The sequence below is a fragment of the Thalassophryne amazonica genome, chromosome 2, assembly GCF_902500255.1.
Source record: "Thalassophryne amazonica chromosome 2, fThaAma1.1, whole genome shotgun sequence".
NCBI classification, from domain to species: Eukaryota; Metazoa; Chordata; class Actinopteri; order Batrachoidiformes; family Batrachoididae; genus Thalassophryne; species Thalassophryne amazonica.
This window is the reverse complement of record NC_047104.1, coordinates 107604953-107622481: the sequence shown is the minus strand read 5'-3', so window position 1 is coordinate 107622481 and position 17529 is coordinate 107604953. Positions and strand designations below refer to the sequence as shown.

Genomic DNA, 17529 nt, shown 5'->3' with positions numbered 1-17529 from the left:
GACCCCTAACAACGCGTTTGCACAGAGTCCATGGCCAAGTTGCAATTGAAAAATGGCCTCTGCTCACTGTCACTCTCACTGACTCCACAGGCTGGTCACAATGGTGTCTCCATGCTCGAAAAAAGATCCCTCTTGGTCACCACTCTTTATCACTCCCCATTGGTCTCCAACAGGTGTGCGTGTGTATTGAACTGTTTGACACTCGCACGAGTTGTGCGACCAGTTAACAGATACATGGATCTCATAATTGGTCTTGATAAACTCTCACGTCTTAACTCACTCTCAACTTGATCCTGTGGGTTGTAATAGTCTTAATTGACTCTGCATGGGGTTGCATCAATGATCATGGATATTAACATATTTTTCACTCGCGCAATTCAGTTGCAATGCAAGCTTGGTGTAAACACAAATAACAGATCACAACGGAGACCAGCCAAGACTTGTGAGAGTTGACAAAATGTCATGATCTTCTAGGTCTTATATAGGTCTCGGTCCGGTGTAAATGAGGAATAGCCTGAACCTCTTCTATCTTACCTGCTCTGCTGAGCTCCCCTGAAGGAGCTAATCAGCTTTTTGGAGAGAAGGCAGTGATGTGGGGAAAACTGTGCAGGTTGGGGTCCCTGATGACAGGGATTAGGAACCACTGATCTTATCCAGACCAGTGGATCCCAATCTCATTGGAGATATTAAAAAAATAATAATAATAATAATCACAGGAATAATACCATGCAGACTCAAATTGGTGGCCATGCAGCTGCTTCTTTGACCAACAACCTACTGACACTCTTTTTCTGCTTATAATCAGCACCTGCAGTCTTTTTTTTTTTATTTTTTTTTTTATGAAGAATCATCTGCGTGGTCTCTGGGTGCATGCGGGCGTGTATATACACACACACACACACACACACACACACACCCTCGTGTGATGCATTTGTCTGTTGTAAATTTGTCTCTCATCTGTCTTGTCTCTTCCCCCAACAAATGTATGTAGGGTGGAACAGAAACTTAGGATGTTGAAGTCTAGCCTGGTCCTTTTACAATAATAATAACAAAAAAAAAAAATTTTCAATTGATAATTTACTTCATTATGAAATAATACAATACATTTACAGAATATCGAGACATAGTAGGGGGAAGGAGGGTCTTCACTTTGGTGGACTCAGGGTCTCATCACTGCTTTTTGCAGATGATGTGGCCCTGTTGGTTTCATCAGCCTGTGACCTTCAACACTCACTGGATCTGTTCGCAGTTGAGTGTGAAGCTGCTTGGATGAGGATCAGCACCTCTAAATCTGAGGCCATGGTTCTTAGCAGGAAACCAATGGATTGCCTACTCCGGTCTTGCCCCAAGTGAATGAGTTCAAGTACCTCAGGGTCTTATTCACTAGTGAGGGGACAATGGAGCGTGCGATTGGCCGGAGAATCGGCGCAGCAGGGGCAGTTTTGCGTTCACTCTTCCGTACTGTTGTGACAAAAAGGAGCTGAGCCAAAAGGTGAAGCTCTTGATCTGGTCAGTCTTTGTTCCTACTCTCACCTATGGTTATGAGGGTTGGGTCATGACCAAAAGAACTAGATTGTGGGTACAAGCGGCCGAAATGGGCTTCCTTAGGAGGGTGGCTTGGTCAAGCTCGGTCATCCCTGGGGAGCCATGGAGTAGAGTCGCTGTCATTTTCATTGAAAGGAGCCAACTGAGGTAGTTAGGGCATCTCATAAGGATGCCCCCTGGGCACCTCCGTAGGGAGGTGTTCCAGTCACATCTATCTGGGAGGAGACCCTGGGGAAGACCCAGGACTAGATGAAGAGATTATATCTTCACACTGGCCAGGGAACACCTTGGGATCCTCCAATCAGAGATGGTCAATGTGGCCCGGGAAAGGGAAGTCTGGGGTCCCCTGCTAGAGCTGTTGCCCCCACGACCCATTCCTGGATAAGTGGTTGAAGATGAGTGAGTGAATCCTTCCTCATGGGTGGTGTAACCAGTAGAAGCATGAAGCAAGTCAATGATGCATCACAAGTAAGTATTGGCTAAGGCCTATTTGAAAGAATTGTATGTTTCCAGTAACATAAAAAATAAAAACAGGGTAGGTAGGGGTTTTGGTGCGAGGCTTTAAGCACTGAATCTTGGACATTATTTGGATTTCTGTTTAAGTATTTTGGGATATGGTCAATGTGTATTCATATCATTTACTATAGAAACAGTTACTGTCATTAATCTCTTAACCTGCCCAAATCACAGGGACACTACATGGTGCATCACCACATTAGAAGCCTTCACTTGTCCCGGTCATGTACTATTGACTGGGTCTCTGCTAAGCTTTTCCTGGTCACCTTATAATCATCATCTCTCTACTTATTTTGATGATAATTGAATACAATTTTTTTTTTAATTCACTCATGAAGGAAATAAAGTAGTCAAAGTATATTATTAAAATTGTAGGGTGCATAAATAAATTGTTGATAAATTTAAACTTCCATCCATCCATTTTCTTCCGCTTCATCCGGAGTCGGGTCGTGGGGGCAGCAGCTCAAGCAAAGCCGCCCAGACCTCCCGATCCACACACACCTCCCCCAGCTCCTCCGGGGGAACCCCAAGGCGTTCCCTAGCCGTGGGACGTGCCCGGAACACCTCTCCAGCGAGGCGTCCAGGGGGCATCCGGAAAAGATGCCCCCTACCCGGGCAACCTCAACTGACTCCTTTTGACGTGGAGGAGCAGCGGCTCCACTCCTAGCTCCTCCCGAGTGACCGAGCTCCTCACCCTATCTCTAAGGGAGTGCCCAGCCACCCTGCGGAGGAAACTCATCTCGGCCGCTTGTACTCGCGATCTCGTTCTTTCGGTCATGAGCCAAATCTCATGACCATAGGTGAGGATCGGAACGTAGATCGATCGGTAAATCGAGAGCTTTGCCCCTCTACTCAGCTCTCTCTTCACCACGACGGTCCGATACAGCGATCGCATCACTGCAGATGCTGCACCGATCCGTCTATCGATCTCACGCTCCATCCGTCCCTCACTCGTGAACAAGACCCCGAGATACTTAAACTCCTCCACTTGAGGCAAGGACACTCCACCGACCTGAAGAGGGCAAAGCACCTTTTTCCAGTTGAGAACCATGGCCTCGGATTTGGAGGTGCTGATTTTCATCCCGGACGCTTCACACTCGGCTGCAAACCGCCCCAGTGCACGCTGAAGGTCCTGATTTGACGAAACCACCAGAACCACATCGTCCGCAAACAGCAGAGACAAGATTCTGTAGTTCCCAAACCAGACCCCCTCTACACCCTGGCTGCACCTAGAAATTCTGTCCATAAAAATAATGAACAGAACCGGTGACAAAGGGCAGCCCTGGCAGAGGCCAACGTGCACTGGAAACATGTTTGACTTACTACCGGCAATGCGAACCAAGCTCGTGCTGCGGTCGTACAGGGACCGGATAGCCCTTAGCAAAGGACCCCGGACCCCGTACTCCCGGAGCACTCTTCACAGGGTGCCCCGAGGGACACAGTCGAACGTCTTCTCGAGATCCACAAAACACATGTGGACTGGTTGGGCGACCTCCCATGAACCCTCGAGCACCCGATGGAGCGTGTAGAGCTGGTTCAGTGTGCCATGACCAGGACGAAAACCACACTGCTCCTCCTGAATCCGAGGTTCGACCATCGGTCGAATTCTCCTCTTCAGTACTCCGGAATAGACCTTACCGGGGAGGCTGCGGAGTGTGATTCCCCCTATATAATCTAAACTTCATTTTAATTAAAAATTTTTCAACTTGTATATTTAAATTTAAAAGTTGATAAATTTTAACCGTTTTAGGTCTTACGGTTCCTGCATGTCATTTGTGTGCTTATTTGTTTGTTTCCTCTGCAGTTTGTTATATCCTCTGTGCAGGCTCCTTCAAGCAGATGTCATTCTACACTCCTGCATTTGCCAGTCTCCAGGAAATGATTAAAATAATACATGCTGCACATTTTGCTGCAGGCACACAATAACCACTTTAATCATATCTTAGATCTTGTTCTGACTTATGGTATGGAAATTGAAGACTTAACAGTATTCCCTGAAAACTCCCTTCTGTCTGATCATTTCTTAATAACATTTACATTTATTCTGATGGACTACCCAGCAGTGGGGAATAAGTTTCATTACACTAGAAGTCTTTCAGAAAGCGCTGTAACTAGGTTTAAGGATATGTTTCCTTCTTTATGTTCCCTAATGCCATATACCAACACAGTGCAGAGTAGCTACCTAAACTCTGTGAGATAGAGTATCTCATCAATAGTTTTACATCCTCATTGAAGACAACTTTGGATGCTGTAGCTCCTCTGAAAAAGAGAGCTTTAAATCAGAAGTGCCTGACTCAGTGGTATAACTCACAAACTGGCAGCTTAAAGCAGATAACCCGTAAGTTGGAGAGGAAATGGCGTCTCACTAATTTAGAAGATCTTCACTTAGCCTGGAAAAAGAGTCTGTTGCTCTATAAAAAAGCCCTCCGTAAAGCTAGGACATCTTACTACTCATCACTAATTGAAGAAAATAAGAACAACCCCAGGTTTCTTTTCAGCACTGTAGCCAGGCTGACAAAGAGTCAGAGCTCTATTGAGCCGAGTATTCCTTTAACTTTAACTAGTAATGACTTCATGACTTTCTTTGCTAATAAAATTTTAACTGTTAGAGAAAAAATTACTCATAACCATCCCAAAGACGTATCGTTATCTTTGGCTGCTTTCAGTGATGCCGGTATTTGGTTAGACTCTTTCTCTCAGATTGTTCTGTCTGAGTTATTTTCATTAGTTACTTCATCCAAACCATCAACATGTCTATTAGACCCCATTCCTACCAGGCTGCTCAAGGAAGCCCTACCATTATTTAATACTTCGATCTTAAATATGATCAATCTATCTTTATTAGTTGGCTATGTACCACAGGCTTTTAAGGTGGCAGTAATTAAACCATTACTTAAAAAGCCATCACTTGACCCAGCTATCTTAACTAATTATAGGCCAATCTCCAACCTTCCTTTTCTCTCAGAAATTCTTGAAAGGGTAGTTGTAAAACAGCTAACTGATCATCTGCAGAGGAATGGTCTATTTGAAGAGTTTGTCAGGTTTTAGAATTCATCATAGTACAGAAACAGCATTAGTGAAGGTTACAAATGATCTTCTTATGGCCTCGGACAGTGGACTCATCTCTGTGCTTGTTCTGTTAGACCTCAGTGCTGCTTTTGATACTGTTGACCATAAAATTTTATTACAGAGATTAGAGCATGCCATAGGTATTAAAGGCACTGCGCTGCGGTGGTTTGAATCATATTTATCTAGTAGATTACAATTTGTTCATGTAAATGGGGAATCTTCTTCACAGACTAAGGTTAATTATGGAGTTCCACAAGGTTCTGTGCTAGGACCAATTTTATTCACTTTATACATGCTTCCCTTAGGCAGTATTATTAGACGGCATTGCTTAAATTTTCATTGTTACGCAGATGATACCCAGCTTTATCTATCCATGAAGCCAGAGGACACACACCAATTAGCTAAACTGCAGGATTGACTTACAGACATAAGGACATGGATGACCTCTAATTTCCTGCTTTTAAACTCAGATAAAACTGAAGTTATTGTACTTGGCCCCACAAATCTTAGAAACATGGTGTCTAACCAGATCCTTACTCTGGATGGCATTACCCTGACCTCTAGTAATACTGTGAGAAATCTTGGAGTCATTTTTGATCAGGATATGTCATTCAAAGCGCATATTAAACAAATATGTAAGACTGCTTTTTTGCATTTATGCAATATCTCTAAAATTAGAAAGGTCTTGTCTCAGAGTGATGCTGAAAAACTAATTCATGCATTTATTTCCTCTAGGCTGGACTATTGTAATTCATTATTATCAGGTTGTCCTAAAAGTTCCCTGAAAAGCCTTCAGTTAATTCAAAATGCTGCAGCTGGAGTACTGACAGGGACTAGAAGGAGAGAGCATATCTCACCCCTATTGGCCTCTCTTCATTGGCTTCCTGTTAATTCTAGAATAGAATTTAAAATTCTTCTTCTTACTTATAAGGTTTTGAATAATCAGGTCCCTTCTTATCTTAGGGACCTCATAGTACCATATCACCCCAATAGAGCGCTTTGCTGTCAGACTGCAGGCTTACTTGTAGTTCCTAGGGTTTGTAAGAGTAGAATGGGAGGCAGAGCCTTCAGCTTTCAGGCTCCTCTCCTCTGGAACCAGCTCCCAATTCGGATCAGGGAGACAGACACCCTCTCTACTTTTAAGATTAGGCTTAAAACTTTCCTTTTTGCTAAAGCTTATAGTTAGGGCTGGATCAGGTGACCCTGAACCATCCCTTAGTTATGCTGCTATAGACTTAGACTGCTGGGGGGTTCCCATAATGCACTGAGTGTTTCTTTCTCTTTTTGCTCTGTATGCACCACTCTGCATTTAATCATTAGTGATTGATCTCTGCTCCCCTCCACAGCATGTCTTTTTCCTGGTTCTCTCCCTCAGCCCCAACCAGTCCCAGCAGAAGACTGCCCCTCCCTGAGCCTGGTTCTGCTGGAGATTTCTTCCTGTTAAAAGGGAGTTTTTCCTTCCTACTGTCGCCAAGTGCTTGCTCACAGGGGGTCGTTTTGACCATTGGGGGTTTTACGTAATAATTGAATGGCCTTGCCTTACAATATAAAGTGCCTTGGGGCAACTGTTTGTTGTGATTTGGCGCTATATAAATAAAATTGATTGAATTGATTGATGTAAAGATATAACTACTGGTGGCTGCAGTATTTTAGGTTGAAAACTGTACTGCAGTGACTTTCTAAATTACTGAAAACTGAAACTATTTTTGGAAAAGTACAACTGCTTTTGTTTTATTTTAGTTGGTTAGAATAGAGGAAGCTGTGTTTCAGCTTTCAGCCACCATAAAGGCTGTTTCAGCCTGCATATGAATCAGAAAGTCTACATCAGCCTGTTGGAGGCTCTTTCCTCCCCACTTTCCCTCTTGCACACACAGAGGAAGCTTTAGAAGACACACACTGTAGTTTCTGTACAAAACACACAAACTGAATAAACTTTTTCATGGGGCCCTGTCCCATGTGAAACCATCATATGTTCTCTGTAGTCACTCTGTAGTTCATTAGGTGGTTTATTTTCTCAACACTCCTTTACCCATTTAGCCCTAATGTACTCCACCCTCCCATCACCTTCCCCCTATTTCAAGTCTGTTTACAATCTCTATGAAACTTCCTTTCTTTTTATGTATGTAGATAGTTTCACAGAGAAAATCACTGCTATTGTCATAGTAACGATTTAAAAATATTTTGATATGTTGCTGCCTGTAAGCTCTGTCACCAGTTTCTTTAACGTTGTAGTACATGTGCCAGGCCTGTGTGTGGCGCTGCAACATCCCCAGAAAAAAAAAAACAGCTAATCAAATTAGTAATGATAACTACTACTTTCCAACGCGACACAGAGAGTAACATAATGCCTTTTAACAGAAAGCGGGTCCACGCCGATCATCTGAAATAGACTGCCTGCGCATTTAAAGCAAAGCAGTGTGTTTGTCTATTTTTAAAAAACACACGGTCACACTGTCCGTACGTGGGGAGTGACTATTGACCCGGCGGCTGGCTGCTCTCTCTCTACCCGGTGTGAGGGGCTGTCAGACTGGGCAAGTCACAGCACCGCCCCCGGCTACATTGACAAACAGCAGAAGTCTGCTGAATTCGACTTTGGTCTGGCCTTTGGCATGCCTCTCTGAGAACTTAAAGCATTAGGACATAGAAGGTAGTGGTGCTCCTTCACTCCCTTGCCCTTACAGCTTTCGTCTTTACAGTAGAATGACGCTTTACATTCCCCCTCCTCGTGGACCTCAAGAAAGTTAATACATGCCCCAAACTTCTGAACTGCTTCCTTCTTTTAAGCAAGGCTGAGAGATTTAAACCTTTTGCACCGATACAAGCGTCGCTTGTGACCATTCTCCCCACAGACAACGCAGCCTCCTTGGGGATTTCCTGTCCTTGTTGCCTTTGTCCTGGCGAGCTTTGGCTGAACTCTTTGTTCCCTTCTTGGGAATTCGTCATCTTTCAATTGTTCCAATTCCTCATAGATTTGCTCTTGACCTTTTAGAAATGCCAGTAGCATCTCAAAGTGGTCCCTTTGCGGCTCTTCACACCTCTTCTCCGCAACGAACAAAAGCCACTCCTTTTTTAACAAGTCCGGCAGCTTGCTTTCCAGCGACTTTGTCATTAGCAGATTCCTCAGAGCCCCTATATCACCGAGCTCACTTAGGTCACTCAAGGCTTTCTCAATCACCCTTATGAGGTCCACAATTCTCCGAGGCTGGTGACCCTTCACCGGGGGCAGAGCCTACAGCTCCTCTACTATTTCCAGTGCTATAGCTGTCTTGTTTCTGAAACGATTCTCTAGTACTCGATATATGTCTTCTGCAGTGGCACACGTAGATAGCCGCAGGTCTCTTGACACCCTTTCCTCCAAACTGTCAAGCAATTGGAACTTCTTGACCTCCTTCGAACCAGTAGGTTCCCCTTGCCTTTGGAGCGCTTCCCAGTCTTTGCGCCAACTATAAAAGCTTCTCTTGTTGCCATCAAATCTGGGAAGGGCAGCAGGTCTCAGCTTAATGGCGGGTGCCTGTGAGCAGAGGTCAAAGACTCTTTGCACTTCGTTTTCCACCCTTGCCTGGATCAGGGAAACCTTTTCTGAAGACAGCTTAGCTGCACAAATCTCAACTTCCTTGATTCTCCGCTGAAGATCCTCCCTCACCGCAGAAGGGGCCCACCGGCTCCACTTATAATGCGCCTCCTTTGCTGCTTTGACGCGAGTCTCCATTTGGCTTAGCATGTACTCATATGCTTCCATTCTCATGTCTGCAGCGGGGGTCGGAGATCTCTCATACTCAGCTTCAGCCAACTCTAGTGCAGTGGATAACTCAGGGTACCCAAAATTGCTCCAAATTATATGTCGAATCCTGCTTTGCGCCTCCTCCAATCGCTGTTCACACTCACTCGCAGTACTCTTAATGTCTTCGCACTGTTCCGGCTTCAAAGCAGATCCACCCTCTTTATCCCAAGTTTCTGACAGCCGCCTCTAGATCCTCATTTGCGTCAATCACTTTATCTGCTTCTACTGCAATCTTGATGAAGGCATCCTGCAGCTCATCCACAGACATGCTCTTACATGACCTTGCAATTGAGTTGGCTAGTCTAGAAAACTGCCTCTTAGCAGTGGTCCTGTTGGTCTTTAGCTGTTGCAAACCTTTTGATTCCGCCATTATTTTAGCTGGAACTTAGGCTTTGGGCTGGAGCTTAGGCTTTGGGCTGGAGCTAAACTTTGGGCTTTTATTTTGCTGATGACTGGCTCCGGTTTTTTACTGTCGAGCGTTATTCCTTGTTTTACTGCGCCCCATGCTCGAAGGGATTTCACCCGCAATTCTTTAGTCATGCAGCAGATGTTTTACTCAGATGACACTGTAACATTTCCCACTTCTTGTTTAAGTTTTGCTTTGATGCCACCAGGTAAAAAAACGGCTGCCTTTTGCAGATTGTTTGCGGGTATACGCGCAGTTGTTTGAAGTCAGTCGGAACGAGCGTAGCCTAAGACTCGCCCCGCAACCACTACTTGTCGCTATAGTAACATCTGGTATGAATGAAGTCCGCCACTATAAAGGGCCCGGGTGCATGTGCTAACCGGCCGACAGTTCCGCCCTGAGCAGCGCAAATGATAAACAGCTGATCAGCACGACACTGTCTGTCGTGCTCTCGCTCTTTGTCTGTCGTGCTCTCTCTCCGTCTCTCTCGCTCTGTCATGCTGTCTCTGTCTGCCGTGCTCTCTCTCCATCTCTCTTGCTCCCTGTCTGTCATGCTCTTTCTCTGTCGTGCCCTCTCTGTCTCTCTCACTCTCTGTCTGCTGTGCTCTCTGTCATGCTCTCGCTCTTTGTCTGCCGTGCTCTCTCTCCGTCTCTCTCGCTCTCTGTCGTTCTCTTTCGCTCTCTGTCATGCTCTGTCTGTCTGTCGTGCTCTCTGTCTCTCGCTCTCTCTGTCGTGCCCTCTTTTTGTCTCTCTCGCTCTCTCTGTCGTGCCCTCTTTTTGTCTCTCTCGCTCTCTCTGTCGTGCCCTCTTTTTGTCTCTCTCGCTCTCTGTCTGTCGTGCTCTCTCTGTCGTTCTCTCTCGCTCTCTGTCTGTCGTGCTCTCTCTGTCGTTCTCTCTCGCTGTCTGTCTGTCGTGCTCTCTCTGTCGTTCTCTCGCTCTCTGTCTGTCGTTCTCTCGCTCTCTGTCTGTCGTGCTCTCGCTCTCTGTCTGTCGTGCTCTCGCTCTCTGTCTGTCGTGCTCTCGCTCTCTGTCTGTCGTGCTCTCGCTCTCCGTCGTGCTCTCGCTCTATCTCCGTTGTGCTCTTGCTCTCTGTCTGTCATGCTCTCGCTGTCTCTCTGTCTCTCTTGCTCTGTCTGTCGTGCTCTCTGTCTCTCTCACTCTCTGTTGTGCTCTCGCTCTCTGTCTGTCGTGCTCTCTCTGTGTCTCTATCTCTCCAAGGAATTACCTGTTTTTAACATGCTTGTTATTCAGAATCCAAAAGATAGAGAACCACACACTACTTTTTCTGGGTCAGACTGAATTGGGGCTGGATCAAGGAATTTTTTTTATTGATATGTATCTGATAAATCAGTCACCAAATCGGTATGCATTTCCTCTTGCTTGGTTTCATGTCCACACCACAAGAGGTGTGAACAGTCAGTGCTGCTGCTGCTTCACCACAGAGCTGCGATGTATGTAAGCACATTAACACTCGGGCTGAACGATTTTGGGAAAATGTCTAATTGCAATTTTTCTGACAAATTTGATTTGCAGTTATAATTTTTGAAAGTCAAGCTTCAGTTCCATATTGTCTAAATACATGTAAAACGTAATGGAGAATTGCCACTAGAGCTGTGCCATATACTGTCTATGATCATACCGGAATAAGTTTTTACGTAATAAAGTGTCATATTGCAGTATATGTAGCTGAATTTTCATTAAAGATGAGTAGAAAGATTGTGCTGATGTGTTTAGCAAGGTCTCCACTTTACTTTTTCCCTGGTTGTTTTAATGTGTTTTTTTTAATTGGCAACATTTCTCCTCTACTGGTGTATAACGTCAAGAATCACAGCTCCTGAGACATCTGCTTAGTTGTTAATTGTTGTTTCTCTCCCATTTCAGTCAGCCATCCTGCTTAGCAGGAGAGGGGGAGAGTGAATGGCAATATGAGGACACAAGTACTGCACACCTGAGTGAAATGAGGATTGTAAAAGTGTGCTGACACTTGTATGACTTTGATGCACTCACTTGCAGGAGAGTAAACCCGTCTTTAACGGGTGTAGACTGAATGTGAGAGGGGCGCCGGTGCGTGAAACTGCACAAAGAGAATTTTTAAATGTTCAAAAAAATCTTTCATGCCGTCTTCTCGGTGTCTCACGCCACAGTTATTGTCTTCACCACTTGTCTCTCATTCTTGTCTGTCTTTGTGTTGTTTTGGTGGTCGACCCTTCCTGATAGACGTTGTCGGTTGGCTTTGAGTAGGATGCTGTAGGCTGATCGGGAAGGGCGGATGGAGATCACACACACACCACATTCACTCATGCACTACATACCTTCTGTCTTGCAAGAATAAATTGCATATATGTGTATTAATGTTAATAAATGGTTCTGCCAGTGTGGCATTTACCATTACTATATTTGCAGATGGGGGGAAAAAAAAATCTTTCACGCATAAATGTCGTGCAGCGTGGTGCAATCTGCTCGCTAACACTACGTGCAGCTCATCAAATGGAGTAAAGAAGTGAACAGAGCGAGTGGTTGCGTCAGCGCACCGCATCAGAGCGCAGCTCACCTGAAGGATTATAATGAGATGTTAAATCTATCATAAACATACTTTTACAGCTGCACACAAGAAGGAAAGAACATGCAACTGTTTTAGCAAGTTATGATAATGTAAACATGACAAATAATTACCTTTTTAGATGGCTCCAAATGCTTTCTCCAGCTCATTCAGTGCACGTGAACTGCTGCTGCTGGAGTGGTCCTCTGTGATTCAGGAAGCAATTAGAGCAATTTTCAGCAGCCAACTTGATTAATCTGCTACGAAATAATTATTTTATATATGCGGCGTCCAGCGCAGAGTGCGTGGCAGCCAATGGAACAAAGCACGGCGTCCAGCTGGGAACACAGCGGGTGGGACCATCATGACGACGTGTGTGCACAAAAGTCGTGCAAGTGTCATGGCACCTTAAAGCCACGTTCACACCGGGCGCGACACGAGCGAGAGCAGCGACAGGTTGCCATGTAATCCCTATGGAAGGACACGTTGTGGCGCCAAGCCACACAGCGCGACGCTACAGACGCGAATGATGCGGCGTGAGTGAAGTGATTTTGAGCGATTGGTGTGTTTGTGGCACGATATTGCGTCACGTCGCGTTGCCCTCCTCCCCAAGTTGAAAAATCTGAACTTTTTCATCTTGTCGTGCTGCAATGACCAATCAGGGACTGTATATGTAGTGATGTGGACATGTCTGGAGTTTGACTGAGTTGGATGTGAACATGTCCTGTCTCTTTCAACAGGGCAGTGATGCCTGCCCGCCTGTGAGCAGGACTTATGTCCCTTTTGTCCTTTATTTCACAATTATGACAGAGTTTGGGGGAAGAGTGAACAGCAGCCCCGCAGCAGGGGGAGCGGAGTTTTTCTTTTTTCACATGTACGCGCGAGCGAACTGTCTGAAGATTATTTATTAACTACACAGATGTATAAAACAAATGGTGACTGGTTTATAAACACAATTATGACAGAGTTTTTGGGAGGAGAGCGAGGAGCAGCCCCGCAGCAGTTTTTTTTTTTTTTTTTTTTTTTTTTTTTTTTGCGTGCGAGCGAATCATCCGTGAAGATTATTTTATTTATTAACTATACAGATGTATAATAAAGCAAATGGTGACTAGTTTCTAAACACAATTATGACAGAGTTTTTGGGGGAAGAACGAGGAGCAGCTCCACAGCAGGGGCAGCAGAGTTTTTAGTGTTTACATGTGCGGGCGTGAACAGGACATAAGGTCCTCAACCTGGGTCCCGCAGAGGCAGAAGGACCGCTGAAAGCGGCCGTCATCCAGACGCAGCTCCTGCAGCAAATAATGATACTCCCCGAATTGGGAACGTCTCATGACGTTTGTCAGCTTTCTGCAACAACTCGCTCCGTGTGATCAAGGTCCGTCATGTTAACTTGACTGACAACCAGAGCCGGCGAGCGGAATGGAAGCTCCTTCTATTTGATGATGCACTGGGGCCAATTTTCGCAGTGAACGCAGAGCGACACACCGGGCGATGGTGGCGATGGACGCAAATTTGTGGCGTCTGGTCGCGCCTGGTGTGAACGCGGCATAAAACTGCAGACGACACACTGAAGGCTAAAAAATAAAAAATGTACTCACTGTCTAGGCTGACGGGTTTTAAAGTTTCAAAACTAATGTCCTTAACTGACAGTAATGTTCTGCTTTACACAGTCAGCACTGTCGTTACTTTTGGACTTAACATCAGATAAATGTCCACCAAATGACCTGTAACTACTGAAATGTAATTCCAGTTGTTGTCCTGCTAAATATTTCCATATGGCTTCTAGAAACACACATTTCCATGAAGCACATTTTCTATTTTCACTTCAAATTGTGAAATTTTACATAACACAAGCCTTATCATGTATGAAAGTGAGAGCAGCATGTCAGCCTCCTATCATTATTTTTTTCCTATATTATCAGAAATATCGTTGTCACAAATTTCCTTTAGCTATTGATATGATTTTGAGTATATATTGCCCACCCCCAATTACCATTGAAGTGAACATTGAAATATTATTCTTATACTAATATTCATCATTTCTGATTATGAGAATCCCTAGGCCTAAAACATGAGGAACACAATATTTCTGATTATCAAACATGACTGTCTGTCACACAGTGATTGATATCTCAAAAGGAGGGACATGCAATAATGACCCTCACCTTCTGAAGTATTGAGCCACATTCTCAGTGTGATGGGCCCTTCTGAGACATCAGTGGGCCTATCCGAAGTGGAATACGAGGTCTATTAGAAAAGAAACCGACCTTTTTATTTTTTTCAAAAACTATGGATTTGAATCACGTGCGATTACATCAGACAAGCTTGAACCCTCGTGCGCATGCGTGAGTTTTTTCATGCCTGTCGGTTGCGTCATTCGCCTGTGGGCAGGCTGTGAGTGAGCACTGGTCCACCCCTCCCATCGGAATTCCTTTGTCTGAGAACTTCCTGACTGGCGGTTTGCTTGATCAAAATTTTTTCAGAAACTGTAAGGCACATCCAAGTGGACACCATTCGAGAAATTCAGACGGTTTTCGGTGAAAATTTTAACGGCTGATGAGAGATTAAGGAGTGTTACTATCGCTTTAAGGACAGCCCACGGCACGCCACATGCCGAGCCGCCGTCGTCAGCCTGTTTCGAGGCAGAAAACTTCCAAATTTAAGCCTCTGACCCAGGACGTCATGAGAGAGCAGAGAAGTTTCAGAAGAGGTCGGGATCAGCAGTTTATCCGGACATTCCACTGTTAAAGGAGATTTTGTAATGAAAGACGTGCGGACGGATTCGCGCTTCGGCACCCAGCCGCTCATCGCACGGCGCCACAGAAAAACACCTCCGTGTTGATAACCATTCGTAAGATTCAGGCAGTTTTCGATGGCTTTCAGTCAAGTGAGTATCCAAGAAATTGTTTAACAGCTGGGCATGTTCAAACTTGTCCTGTGAGACTTCCAACGGAGGTGTTTTGCTGTGGCACCGTGCCATGAGCGGCTGGGTGCCGACCCGCGAATCCGTCCGCACGTCTTTCATTACAAAATCTCCTTTAACAGTGGAATGTCCGGATAAACTGCTGATCCCGACCTCTTCTGAAACTTCTCTGCTCTCTCATGACGTCCTGGGTCAGAGGCTTAAATTTGGAAGTTTTCAGCTCGAAACAGGCTGACGACGGCGGCTCGGTGTGTGGCGCGCCGTGGGCTGTCCTTAAAGCGATAGTAACACTCCTTAATCTCTCATCAGCCGTTAAAATTTTCACCGAAAACCGTCTGAATTTCTCGAATGGTGTCCACTTGGATGTGCCTTACAGTTTCTGAAAAAATTTTGATCAAGCAAACCTCCAGTCTCTCAGGAAGTTCTCAGACAAAGGAATTCCGATGGGAGGGGTGGACTAGTGCTCACTCAAAGCCTGCCCACAGGCGAATGACGCAACTGACAGGCGTGAAAAAACTCATGCATGCGCACGAGGGTTCAAGCTTGTCTGACGCAATCACACGTGATTCAAATCCATCTAGTTTTTGAAAAAAATAATGTCGGATACTTTTCTAACAGACCTCGTATAATACAATAAAGACTTGTAATTTTTACATATATAGTAAGAGTGACAACTTGAGGCAATATAAGTAATATGATGCAAATTTAAGGAAGGTTTTATATTACATTTCATGTCATTTGATAGCATGCATAGGTGGTGAATAATGTTTAAAAGGGTATAACACTTTCATTTTGTTAATTAATTAAAATTCCCACCAACATGTTTTACTTTTAACCAAAATACTCCAAAATCTAACCACCTCTAGATATCTATCCAAGTAATACTTTCACCATGTTTGAAGGAAATTTGTCCAGCTGTTTTTGAGTCATCTTGTGCACAGACACACATACCAGTGTATACAATTTAGTGCTATCACCACTTCTGTGACAAGCATTGTAATAATAAAACAAATGTACTTTAAGGACACACTTGGATTGAAAGTGGTTTCTTAATGCATGTTGGAGCTGTTAAACTGTCAAGCATATGCACTGAATTGATTTTTTTTTTTTTTTTTTTTTTTGTGCTTGCAATGTGATCTGCACAATAGCTAGGAAAGTATCGAATCTGGACATAGAGGCAAATACTCTATTAAATGACTGATCTGGGGTAAAAAATAAAAGCTGATTGAGACATTCCTATTTGTAATACACTTACACAGTCAAATACAAGCATAAATGTAATTTATTTAGGTAATTCAGTCATACTGATCCAGAGTATGTGTAGAGACAAGCACTGCTTGTTTGTCCTGACATTGCATCTCTGTGCCAATCTTTCAACAGGGCAGTGATGCCTGGCATGGTGATGTTTCGGCGGCGCTGGTCAGTTGGCAGTGATGACCTAGTGCTGCCCGCCCTCTTTCTTTTCCTGTTGCACTGCATTTGGTGAGATGGTTTCTTTCAGTAAAATTATTGCATATGTAGCACTTTGCAATTAGGTAATGAGGTATGATTTTTGTTTCATTATGTACTATTCATACTTGACATTTCTTGCTCAGGTTGGTGGTTTTGTCTGTGGTGCTCTTCGGCCTCCCCTATGGATCAGATCAGTCCTGTTCTGTAACTCTGGTAGACCACGGCAGAGGATATCTGGGAATCTTGGTCAGCTGCCTAATCTGTGAGAGTGCCATCATGTGGCTGAGCATGAGAGGCAGCATTCTGTACACACAGCCCAGGGAAGCTGTGCAGTATGTCCTCTATATACGACTCGGTGAGACATTTGTTTTCTTGTTGTAGGAGTACTTTCTAATAAAACAGTTGAGGATTTATTGTGGCCTGTAGATTTAATGATCCAACTTAAGAAGCTTCTGAATATCCAAATATTTGCATAAACCAAATGTAAACTTTGAAATGTTAATATGGAAAAAAAAAAAAAAAAAAAAAAAAAAAAAATATATATATATATATATATATATATATATATATATATATATATATATATATATATATATATATATATAAATAAATAAATGGAAACTTGCAGCATAAGGAAAGGCAACCAGAATTAAAATTTGTGCCAGATCAGTAGTGGGGTCTGTATCAGATCTACTGTGGCAATCCCAAGCAAAAAGGGGACAGTCAAAAGAAAAATGGCAAAACTACAAAAACACAAATAGAAATGACTGAAGCACTATTCGTGAACATATTGGGATGTTTTATATTGAGTAAGTAAATGTATAGTGGTTCTACTGATTGGAAACTTTTTTCTCTCTCCAGCTATTCTGTTGGTGGAGCTCGTTTATGCAGTGGTGGGAATTGCATGGCTTGTACAATATTACCAGCCGTGCTCTGATGTCACTGCCAAAAATTTGGCTCTGGGTGAGGAAAATAATTTTGGTAATATATGACACATTTACTTTGTTTTGTTAAGCCTAAATGTGGACAAACCTTTCATGTTCTGTACAGGAATAGTTGCATGTAATTGGCTCGTGATCTTCAGTGTTTGCATCACCCTCGTGTGCACTTTTGATCCTACGGGGCGGACATTTGTCAAACTGAAAGCCACCCGTCGGCGCCAGCGCAACCTCACAACTTACACCCTCAGGTGCTAATAGACCATTACCTTTTGATATTTCTTCTGCTATTTGGTTTTGACACAAAAAAATGTGGACAAAAATGTATGGGTTATATTTATAGCAAAGTGTGAACTGTT

General features: G+C 43.9%; 1 protein-coding gene across 2 annotated transcripts in view; it reads left to right on the top strand.

Moving 5' to 3' along the window:
• The window catches only part of dagla (diacylglycerol lipase, alpha), a 145377-nt gene that overhangs the window by 87318 nt on the left and 40530 nt on the right, over positions 1-17529 (top strand). For both annotated transcript variants that reach the window (XM_034191390.1, XM_034191386.1), the window contains exons 2-5: positions 16161-16262; positions 16376-16587; positions 17094-17195; positions 17283-17421. In XM_034191390.1, coding sequence (XP_034047281.1) covers positions 16168-16262; positions 16376-16587; positions 17094-17195; positions 17283-17421 — 548 coding nt within the window. In that variant the 5' untranslated portion in view covers positions 16161-16167. The remainder of the gene's footprint in view (positions 1-16160; positions 16263-16375; positions 16588-17093; positions 17196-17282; positions 17422-17529) is intronic.